Source organism: Corvus brachyrhynchos, unplaced genomic scaffold, assembly GCF_000691975.1.
Source record: "Corvus brachyrhynchos isolate BGI_N302 unplaced genomic scaffold, ASM69197v1 scaffold236, whole genome shotgun sequence".
Classification (NCBI taxonomy): domain Eukaryota; kingdom Metazoa; phylum Chordata; class Aves; order Passeriformes; family Corvidae; genus Corvus; species Corvus brachyrhynchos.
In genome coordinates this window covers 135,507-146,792 of record NW_008238660.1, presented here as the reverse complement: position 1 = coordinate 146,792, position 11,286 = coordinate 135,507, and the positions used below count along the sequence as shown (strand labels likewise).

At 44.0% G+C, this 11,286-nt stretch overlaps 1 protein-coding gene and 2 pseudogenes across 3 annotated transcripts in view; all 3 read left to right on the top strand.

The window, feature by feature from the left end:
* The window catches only part of LOC103618003 (myosin heavy chain, skeletal muscle, adult-like), a 15,503-nt gene extending 13,921 nt beyond the window's left edge, over positions 1-1,582 (top strand). The window contains exons 24-28 of the mRNA XM_017737694.1: positions 8-133; positions 228-398; positions 486-590; positions 733-828; positions 1,344-1,582. Of these exons, the coding sequence (XP_017593183.1) occupies positions 8-133; positions 228-398; positions 486-590; positions 733-828; positions 1,344-1,499 (654 nt within the window). The 3' untranslated portion in view covers positions 1,500-1,582. The remainder of the gene's footprint in view (positions 1-7; positions 134-227; positions 399-485; positions 591-732; positions 829-1,343) is intronic.
* LOC103618004 overlaps positions 1-11,286 on the top strand; it is a 64,647-nt pseudogene that overhangs the window by 41,878 nt on the left and 11,483 nt on the right. The window lies entirely within an intron of this gene.
* The window catches only part of LOC103618002, a 16,126-nt pseudogene continuing 11,090 nt past the window's right edge, over positions 6,251-11,286 (top strand). Inside the window, exons 1-12 of the transcript XR_001863109.1 lie at positions 6,251-6,483; positions 6,572-6,715; positions 6,807-6,958; positions 8,529-8,556; positions 8,655-8,769; positions 8,855-8,947; positions 9,077-9,140; positions 9,237-9,335; positions 9,442-9,545; positions 9,645-9,783; positions 10,423-10,541; positions 10,635-10,863. The product of XR_001863109.1 is annotated as a myosin heavy chain, skeletal muscle, adult-like (transcript). The remainder of the gene's footprint in view (positions 6,484-6,571; positions 6,716-6,806; positions 6,959-8,528; positions 8,557-8,654; positions 8,770-8,854; positions 8,948-9,076; positions 9,141-9,236; positions 9,336-9,441; positions 9,546-9,644; positions 9,784-10,422; positions 10,542-10,634; positions 10,864-11,286) is intronic.

Below are 11,286 nucleotides of genomic sequence, written 5' to 3'. Positions count from 1 at the left end.
TCAACAGAACACGAGCTTGATCAACACCAAGAAGAAGCTGGAAACAGACATCGCCCAAATCCAGGGTGAAATGGAGGATACCATCCAGGAAGCCCGCAATGCTGAGGAGAAGGCCAAGAAGGCCATCACAGATGTGAGTTGGACATTCCTGGCATTGCTGATGGTGAATGTCCTGTCCCCCAAATATCTGCAGCCCCAAAATGGCTTTGCCCCTTTGCTCTGATCAGGCGGCCATGATGGCAGAAGAGCTGAAGAAGGAGCAGGACACCAGTGCCCACCTGGAGAGGATGAAGAAGAACCTGGACCAGACGGTGAAGGACCTGCAGCACCGTCTGGAAGAGGCCGAGCAGCTGGCACTGAAGGGAGGGAAGAAGCAGATCCAGAAGCTGGAGGCCAGGGTGTGTAGGGCTGGGGTTGTGGGTGAGTGAGGCTGTCCTTGGAGAGACATTGCCAGGGAAGCTGCAGGGATGGGCTTGTCCTTGCAGGTGCGGGAGCTGGAAGGGGAGGTTGATGCTGAGCAGAAGCGCAGCGCTGAAGCCGTGAAGGGTGTGCGCAAGTACGAGCGGAGGGTGAAGGAACTGACCTACCAGGTAAGGCAGGAGGTCTCCTGCTCTGACAGGGTTTGCTCACAGCAAGCCACATTTTGCACACACCATCGCCAAGGGCAATTGTTAATCCTGTGTGATGTAGCACCAAGAATTGACTCTCTTTCCTCTTTGCCAACCACTTTAGTCTGAGGAAGACAGGAAGAATGTCCTCAGGCTGCAGGATCTGGTGGACAAGCTGCAAATGAAAGTGAAATCCTACAAGAGACAAGCTGAGGAGGCTGTAAGTATTGCTTGGAGAGTGGGCTAAGGCCACATTCCATTGGGGCAGGACACACATTGAATGAGGCTGAATACCAGGAGAGGGCATGAAAGAAACTCCCGAGACACAACAGCCTTGGCCACAGTGTTTTGGTATCGTGTCATGAGGCCTTGGTGAGCTCTGGGCACCCTTCAGTCAGGGACATTCATTAAGGGAAGTTCTGCAGCCTGTTTCACACAGGAGGCCCGAGTAAACAAAGATACTCCCTCGGTACTTGAGCAGCAAACAAGTGGGAGAATAAGTACAGAAATGACAAATCCAAGGGGTGAGAAATTGCTCCTCATGTGTGACACAGTCCTGGTGAAGCTCATCCCAGTAGGGTCCTGAAAAGGGGAGGATGAGGAGCTCTGTGTGAGGCTGATGTGTGAGCAGTGGTGGGAGGGGGATGGAGATTTGCAGCCCCATAAGGCTGAGGTGCAGCAGGAGCAAAACCTCTGCCCTGGGCTCCTCACCCCTGACTCCCTCTCCCCACATAGGAGGAGCTGTCCAACGTCAACCTGTCCAAGTTCCGCAAGATCCAGCACGAGCTGGAGGAAGCCGAGGAGCGGGCTGACATTGCAGAGTCACAGGTCAACAAGCTCCGAGTGAAGAGCCGGGAGTTTCATGGCAAGAAGATAGAAGAGGAAGAGTGAGGATGTCATTAGGCAGCAAAGTGACCTGAGGGCAGCACAAAATGTGAACCCTCTGTCACTTCCTTCTGCAAAAGTTTTTCTTTTTAACCATTTTAATGTCTAGAGAATAAATCCCATAGATTCTTTTGTGTGCATACCATGAGCAGTACTTCTTTTTTATTTCTGGTTTTATTGCTTACATCCTTATTTCCATTAGTCTTTGGTCACAGTTTTGCCTTATAACCTCTATGTCACAATGAAGGTTTTTGTCATATAGTTCCTGACTACTTATCCCTTTTTTTTTTTAGCGACTGAGGTGTGAATAGAAAACTAACATCCCATGAAGAGAAAACAAGGAAAATAATTCCTGATTGTGACTCCTGCAAGCCCTTCCTACTGGTATACCCCAGACAATATCTTTTGTTATATTCATCCATATGGCACCTCAGCACTTTCTAGCTTGCAGTTATCAGGTGTGAGCTGCTCATTTTGCTGGCCTCTGTTTGAGAGAGATTTATAGAATGCCAATAACCCAAAGAGCTCATGTTTTTTTGTGAAGCTGACAGAAGGTAGTCTTTAGTCTCCACTATTTTTACTTCTTGAATTTAATTAGAAGACCATGAAGAATATCACATCCCCTTAAATTAAAACTGGAGAAGGTTGGTGACAGTTCTGTGACAATTCCTTTAGTTCTATAAATTAGACCAGTGTCCACAAAAGCTGAATTTCTGCCACACTACTTTCTGAAACACTGCCCTGTCTTGGGGAATTTTTCTTTCCTGATGAGAAAGATCAGCTGTTCAATGTGGTGTTTTCCTTACTGGTATTGTAGAAACTCAAAACCCCCACCAGGAGCTTCTCTCACAAACCTATGGCAAGAGAGGTCAGAGCAAACAGTGAGCAGGGAAGAGACAGCCTGCAGTAGTCCATCAGTGAAAGGAAAACACAGTTCATTAGTAGCTGTCGTTTCCTGTCTAGACTACTGATTTTCCATTCAGTGTGCAGAAGAAGCAATAAAGAAGATGGGCAATTAAATGGCAGATTCTGAGCCTGAGCAGAGATCCACATAAACTGGCAATGAAGACTTGAGTGCAGGGGGAGAAAGTTACCATGTTCAGTCCCAGGCCCTGCCTCCTAGGGCAGAGTACACTGCCACAGCTGCAGATTTTGAATTCCCAGTGAGCAGTGGACCAAGCCAGTAACACCTCCAGGGAAAGAAATGGTATGGGGAACTGAGGACAGGTGGTTTATGTCCTTCCAAAGGGAGTACTCTGTTAAATTCCAGTCAGCCTTATATGTGAAACAACACACAAAACTTTGAGAGGATAGATGAGCATGTGGACAGAGAGATACAGTGGATATAACTGACTGGGATTTCCAAAACCTTTCAGCAAAGTATCCCAACAAAGGCTTTTATAGAAGTGATGAAGCCATGACATAAGAAGGAAGCTTCCTACTCAGATAAAGACAGAATGAAAGAGAAGAGTTGTGTGTGCTGGGGCCTGTGTTGTTCAATCTACTGATAAAACAGACAACATCAAGCTGGATGGTTCAGTTGATACAGCAGTGGGAAGGAATGTCATCCAGTTAAAGAGCTGTCATGAGACCCCATCTGTATTCAGCTCTGGGACCCCCAACAGAAGAAAGACAATGGACCAGGTGGAGCAGATGCAGAGCAGAGCCACAAAAAAGACCCAAGTCCTGGAATGCCTCTGCTATGAAGAAAGGCTTACTTAGTTGTGCCTGCTCAGCCTGGAGATGAGAAGGCTCTGAGGAGACCATATTGCAGGTTTTCAATATATAACAGCAGCTTATAAGATGGGGAAAATCTTTTTACCTAGGCCTGTGGCCATAGGAAAAGGGGAAAAGTTTTAAATTAGAAAGGGTAGATTCTGTTTGGATATAAGAGTGGCATTTTTAAAGAAGAGGCCAGTGAGACACAGGCCCCAGCATATGGGAATGCCCCATCAATGGAAGTGTGCCAGCTCAGGCTGAATGGGGCTTTGAGCAACCTGATCTAGCCAAAGATAATCCTGCCCACAGCAGGGCTGTTGCACTAGATGATTCTTTTAAGGTTTCTTCTGACCCAAACCATTCTGTGATTCTGTCCTCTAAGTTCTGTATGTCCGTGGAAGTCAGAGATTGCCCAGAGACACAGGACATCTGAGACACGCCTGCACTCACTGTTTTACACAGTTGTTTCTGAGCTCCTCCTATTCAGGGCACAGGGTGTTTCCACCAGCTTCCCCCTGCCCTGCACAGGGAGCCCAGGGCTGAGCTCTGGTTTTGAACTCCAGAAAGTTGCATGCTCACCCTTGGAACAAGCTTTGCATGCCCACACAAGTGCTTGATGTTGGCTATCTCCTTGGATCACATTTACTGACCTTGCCCCTCTGCTCTTCAGTTTACCCACTGAGCTCTTTTAATAATCAAAATGCCAATGACCAGGAGAAGAGCATGTTCAGAACTGACACTGTTTAAAGCAGCTCAAGTGACAGTGCCCTTTTTCCTAGAACTTGACCACTCATTCTCCAGAACTACTGGCAAATTCCCCCTTTCTCAGAGTGCTGCCTACAGCAATACTGCTCCAAAACAGGCAGCACCGTGTTGAGATCTTTTGTTGCTGGTGCTGTATGAATATGTAAGAGTGCAAGGTATTTGTGGTGGAATGGGAGTGTTAGACTGAGGATGTGTCAGAGTGCAGAGGATCCCAGACTTATGCTGTGTGTGAATGTGGGTAGAGTTGTGTTTGGACAGAAGGTTTGGGGTTTTTTTGGAGTTGTAGGTAGTGAAGGCCTGACTTGGTTGAGAGCATTGCATGGTATACATTGACAATGGGCACATAAACATTAGCAACACGGGCTTGAGCTCTTGAAGGCATGTTAGCACTTCATGTTTGTGTAAGGTGAAATAGGAAGAATCACTATATATTTATTGACTGTATGTCTACTGGAGGTTGAAAGTATCTCCTTGTCTTGGTTACTTTTGCCTCTTAGGCTCTCTTAATCCTTAGAAAAATCTTTAATAAATTTTGAGAAACAGAAATAATTTTCATATGAATAATTTTCCTATTAATAAAAGTGCTAGTTTTAAGATGTTATACATTTCTTCTGTATCAGCTCTGTAACAGAAACATCAGCTTTTTTGCAACCTGAAATTATTTGCAAAAAAGCTGTACAATTTTCTTTTTTTTTAGGTATGACTTATTATGAATAATTTGTTTGAAACTACAAAGAATTTTCTGTTATATCACTTATGACTGACTATTGCAATAGTGAACATTGCTCTAGTATGCACATTTTGAATTTTTTGATTTCTGCAAAGTATCAGGTGAGGAATTATTCACATAGATATTCAATTGCTTTTATAGCTAACGAGTCACCTTTCACACTCAAGGCACAAACTGCATGTCCAAACTTGAAATTGTATTTGACCTTGCTGTCTGTTGGATTCTTCTCTCTCTGATATTGTAGGAAAAATCCTGACCCACAATATGTCTGGTTTTCCCCTGTTTCATTATAATATATAATGAATCACTGAAAGAGCTTTAATAATGATTTGTCTTTTGTAGAACTGCCTTTTCTAATTATGTAAAGGCAAGCTCTAAGTTCATAGGACCACATGTACAAGATACATTACATCTGCAAAAGTACAGAAATGCCAAAGAATCCCATCTGGATCAAAGATTAAGTTACCTGTAAAGACAGTAGAAGAACCAATAAATCATACACCCAAGTTCTTTAAGTGCCTTGACTAGTGCAGGTTCCAATATTAATAGCCCTGTCAGACTATTTATAGGAAATGTATCCACAGGAATGGTAAGATGCAAAACATTTCTAAATATATCAGGTCAGATGACAATTATGCCATTAGTTAAGTTTGCCAGACAATATTTTGCCAAAGATGGGTTTGCCAAAATATATTTTGACAGAAGGAAAAGGAAACATCCAAAGCATCTGCATACCAGAGTCTATAAAAGTCTCTTTGGAGTGCTGTGCCCCGTCTTGACAGAAAATTTCAAGGTAAGTGTTTGGCTCCTGTGAACTGCTGGGCAAAACATATACCTTTTTTTCCATGTAACTTCCTTTAAGACTTGGATATTCATTTCTGTCATGGACTGACTCTATGAGCAGTAATTTTATTGCAGGTTTGAAGGCAGCATGTTTTCCTTCATCTTATATATTAGATCTGGATATCTGTGCAACACAAAATGAGTTGTTACGTTTTCAAAGAGCAGTGACTTCTGCCACAAAAATCAATACCAAAATTTGACAACTTTTAAGGAACAGGATGAAATCCAAGAGTTTAAGATTTGTGGAAGGAAGAGCAGGCAATAGTAATATCTGTCATAATGCAAGATGAATTATCCAGAGCAAGTAATTTTTAGAAAGCCACTATTTGTTATCAGAAAAAGAACTATTTCAGAAACTTTCAGTAGCATTAAAAAAACAAATAAATCAGACACTCTGTTATGGGAACACCCAAACTTGCTAGAGTTCACAAAGTTGAAATAATACTGCTAAACTCCACAACATACTGTACACTTAACTGCTGTTCTGTACATGGTTTCTTAGCTGGACATCTAAGGATTAATTTTAGAGAACTACACAAGTATTTTCAGCCAAGACTGGGAAGTTCAAGTCCAACTTTTGACTTGTTTTTACCTACTTTAATATTTGAAAAGATCAAAGTGCAAGAGATATCCTTTCTTCCACATAAAGTTGTTCATTCACTGACACAACATGTCTCCTAGCCTACAGAGTACCCTGCCAACTGTGCCTCCTGAAGAAGGGCAACAATGGCGACTCCAGACTCTGAGATGGCCGTCTTTGGGGAGGCGGCTCCTTACCTTCGGAAGTCAGAGAAGGAGAGAATTGAGGCCCAGAACAAGCCTTTTGATGCCAAGACCTGTGTCTTTGCGGCGCATCCAAAGGAGTCCTATGTGAAAGGGAAGATTGAGAGTAAGGATGCAGGGAAGGTCATTGTCAAGACTGAAGCGGGAGAGGTGGGTAAAATGCAAAATTTACAAATAAAATTTAATTCCCACTCTAGGTTCTTAGCTGACATACATGCATTTCTCTATTCTATGCCAGACCCTGACCGTGAAGGAAGATCAAATCTTCGCCATGAACCCTCCCAAGTACGATAAAATCGAGGACATGGCCATGATGACCCACCTCCACGAACCCGCTGTGCTGTACAACCTCAAAGAGCGTTACGCAGCCTGGATGATCTACGTAAGTGGCAGCAGCAGCTTCCTTTGGGCAGCGGCAGGAAGTGCTGGGCCAGGCTCAGGGGAAGCCAACGTGCTGTGTCCCTTCCTTGCAGACCTACTCGTTTCCGTCCCCCCGTCACCCCCAACAGGGGCCTGCCGGTGTACAACCCGGAGGTGGTGTTGGCCTACCGAGGCAAGAAGCGCCAGGAGGCCCCTCCACACATCTTCTCCATCTCTGACAATGCCTATCAGTTCATGCTGACTGGTGAGTTACTTGGTTTTCTTTAAAATCACTTGGCTATGAACACTCACAAAGGAGAAAAAATTTCTTCTCAGTGCACAATAGTTCAGTTTAACGTTGCTGTAAAGGTGGATGTTCTGTCATCACTGTAAATAGAGTCTTTACTGAACATCATCATTTTGATCAAATTTATAGAAATCAATGTTAAAATTTCATGTCCCGTGTATTTGGGAGGATATGATTTACACCGAGTATATTGTCAGATTTTCCATTAAAGAAATTTGGATATACTTTATAGTTCTGCTTTTTCTCAGATGAAAGGATTGTTCTTTGAATGATTTGCTGTGCAGGACTCAAAGTTACTAGGATGAAGTTCTGTAAATAACACTGTGTGTAAAGGGAAAGTACATTCAGTGTTGGAGCCAATACTTCCTATGGTGGGTTTACAAAAACTCTGGAAGCAGTCTCAGTCAGAAATTGCAGTGAAACCTGCTCAGAAAATTGATACTTCTTTCCTCCATCTCAAAAACAATTTCTTCTTTTCCATTCATTAATACAGAGGAAAAGTATAGCAAAGAAGGGTAACGACAACTTTTCTAGCATTGTCTAAATCTTCAGAATTTTAGGCAAGAGCATATTAGTCAGAAATATAGATAACATAGTATAATAGCATGTATTTTAATTTGTTAAAATAAATCTTCTTCCCTCTTTTGTCCCCAACTACCATATTTAATTCTGTAGCATTCAGAGTGTTAAGAAGGTTAATTGGAAGACAATACAATGAAAACAAACAATACTGAATTGATGCTTGAATAGTGTGTCTTATCATGATCATGTTCATGTAAGCTGTCATATATTTACCTTTGCTGACACCTTCAAAAGACACTCAGAAATTCTGTGAGTGCAAACCCAGACTCCTCCACAAAGAGTTAGTTCCCTAATGGTGTAGTCTCTTCGGGCTTCCTAGAGAGTTTTCAATTTTTATAGTGCAAAGATTTTATCAATGGAGTTGCAATAGGAGCATAGGTTAAAAAAGCAACCAGACAAAATTGTGGAAAGCAAACTCAGCTCAAGATATAACACATAGAAATATCAAATCTAGTTTTGGAAGTACCAAAATTTCAATATTCTAGAGCATGGAAGACTACTCTGGTAAAGGTTACTACATATTTATGATGTTACTCTGATTTTCTTTAGGCAATAATCAACTGGCCAACAACATAAAAACCATGTAGAGGGGCTTATGGACTGATCAGGAGTGGTCGATCTTATGTAATAAAGTTTATGAGAAGCACTTGCTGCAGTTCACTTCTGCTTACTGATAGACCATTTAATCAGTAACTCTGCAAAACTGATCCTTAGTTGGAAGAATTTTCATAAACAAAATGGACCGCTTGACATGAAGGGAATATTCAGAAAAAGAAGTGCATGTGTGCGATACCTGACAGCACGTCAGGGTTGAGATATCAGCTTCCCAGCTGCAGCTAGGAACATTAAAATATTCAAAATGGGTGAAGGCATCTGGGTTTATGAAATGAAATAGCTGCCTATTGCTGGTGCATTAATAATCTCTTCTTTTCTGCCTTTTTCACAGATCGGGAGAACCAGTCCATCCTGATCACGTACGTACAGCCCCTGCGCGGGTCCCTGCGGGGCTGCCCGGTGCCAGGGGACCTCCTGCCTGACCACGCACCCTCTGCTTCTCTCTTGGCTCTGACAGCGGAGAATCCGGTGCCGGGAAGACTGTGAACACAAAGCGTGTCATCCAGTATTTTGCAACAATTGCAGCCAGTGGGGACAAGAAGAAGGAGGAGCAGACATCAGGCAAAATGCAGGTGAGTTGGGAAGAACAGACTGAACATGTGGCCTGTCATTGCCCTGTCAACTAAACACAGTCACTGAATAATTCTCTCCCTGCAGGGAACGCTTGAGGATCAAATCATCAGCGCCAACCCACTGCTGGAGGCCTTTGGAAACGCCAAGACCGTGAGGAACGACAACTCCTCACGCTTTGTAAGTGGTTGCTTTGCGTAAAATCTCTCCCCCCACTGGTAAGATACATGGTGCCTGAGCAGTTCTTCATGCAAAGGAGATGCCAGCAGAACACATCCAGGCTGACCTGCTGCTGCTTCTGCTTAACAGGGCAAATTCATCAGAATCCACTTTGGTGCCACAGGCAAGCTGGCTTCTGCTGACATTGAAACTTGTAAGAGATTCTCCTGGACTGCTCCCATCCCTTCCCAAATTCCCACCTCCATGTACATTGCCACAAGTGCCTAACTCTTTCTACCTCCCTGGGCAGATCTGCTGGAGAAGTCCAGAGTCACTTTCCAGCTCAAGGCAGAAAGAAGCTACCACATCTTTTATCAGATCATGTCCAACAAGAAGCCGGAGCTAATTGGTAGGAAGGAGCATTAACTTTTTTTGAGGGGGATCACTGAGGTACAGTTCCCTTTCTCACCTGATTGGCAAAAGTAAGCCTATGCCTTGCCTCTTCCTGCTTTCAGACATGCTCCTCATTACCACCAACCCTTATGATTATCACTTTGTGAGTCAAGGGGAGGTCACTGTTCCCAGCATTGATGACCAGGAGGAGCTCATGGCTACAGATGTAAGTAACACAGCAAAAAGTTACCTACTGGGCATGTTTCAAGGGTGATATCTCTGACACACTAAGGACACATTTGTGAATTCATTATTTTGATTGCAGAGTGCCATTGACATCCTGGGCTTCACTCCAGATGAGAAAACAGCCATCTACAAGCTGACAGGGGCTGTCATGCACTATGGGAACCTAAAGTTCAAGCAGAAACAACGAGAGGAGCAGGCAGAGCCTGATGGCACAGAAGGTAATCAGCAAATTCAGGGACTGATTTGTTCCAAGCCCTTCTCTGCCTCCAGAGGCGATATGTTAGCCTCCAAAGCACACTGCAGTTGGCCTGACTCTCCACATAAAACATTGAGAATACCATTTCTGCACCTGGTCCCTCTAGCTGCAGAGATGCTTTCCTAGTCATGGGAAGTTCCATTATTCTACCCAATGGTGGCTCCCCAAACACATGCTGCCTGAAAGCAGGAACTTCAATTTCAGCACAGGATCTCTCTCTTTCTCTCTCTCTCAAACCTCCAAACACTAAGACACCCTGATGGGCAATTTGTTTTTGGTGAAATAAATTCTGCAAGCTGTGCTACCCAGAAATCCGCTTCCCACAGAAAAAGAACGTGCCTTGCCTTATGTATTACTAGAGGCTTTTGTTGTTCTTCTGGGAAATTCCAGGTTCAAGCTCTTCCTATCCAAGCCATACCTGTTCTTGCTTTCCAAGAAGACCATCACCAGTGTCCAGAATTTGCATTCCTTCCCAGGCCTACTGTGTGGGATGAGATAAATGTTCTTCCATTCCTAGACCATGGAGAGCAGAGTTGTTCACATCACCTGAATTCTAGAGATTGACTGTAATTAATGCTTTTCTCTCTCTCCCCACATCTAGTGGCTGACAAGGCTGCCTACCTAACGGGCCTTAACTCAGCCGAGTTTCTCAAGGCCTTGTGTTACCCCCGCGTCAAGGTTGGGAATGAGTTCGTGACCAAAGGTCAAAACGTGGAACAGGTAACATCTGACAGTTGAAAATGCACGGCTTGAAGGAGTAGGTGTGCATTTTTCGTTAACCCTCAGAGGTAACTCCAGTCCTGTCTGCTCTAGGTGAACAATGCAGTGGGTGCCCTGGCAAAGGCTGTCTATGAGAGGATGTTCTTGTGGATGGTTGTTCGCATCAACCAACAGCTGGATACGAAGCAGCCCAGGCAGTACTTCATTGGTGTCCTGGACATTGCTGGCTTTGAGATCTTTGATGTAAGGAGCAAGGATTTGACACCACAGTCAAGCGATAGGCAAGGAGGAGTCATGAGGACTCAGAAACACATAGAGGACTAAGGCTCACACAGCTATGGGCCACAGGGGTGGATGCTCTTGGAAAAGCCAGGGAAAGGCAGTGGTCTGGGCAAGTTCACAGCATGTTTCCTGTGCTGTGAATGCAGTGATGCTGCAAGGACTTCTGTGTCAGAGCACAGAAACCCCCAGATTATTGATCTGAGGCCAGAGAAATTCTTGGGTGGGACACTGAGGAGGTTTCTACTGTCCAGGAGGTCAGAGAACTGACACAATGAAGCTACTGAGCTTGCCAAAGGATTTGCTGTTGAGAAGCACAGTGAAAAAGAATTGTAACTTCTGGCTTGATTTACGAAGTCATAATTAAAAAGTCCTTTGAGGACAGTGAGTGTTACAGTAGAAGCCCTGCTAAAGAAACACATGCGGGTACAGTAGGGCTGGGACTGGTGTCGCAACTGCAAACAGC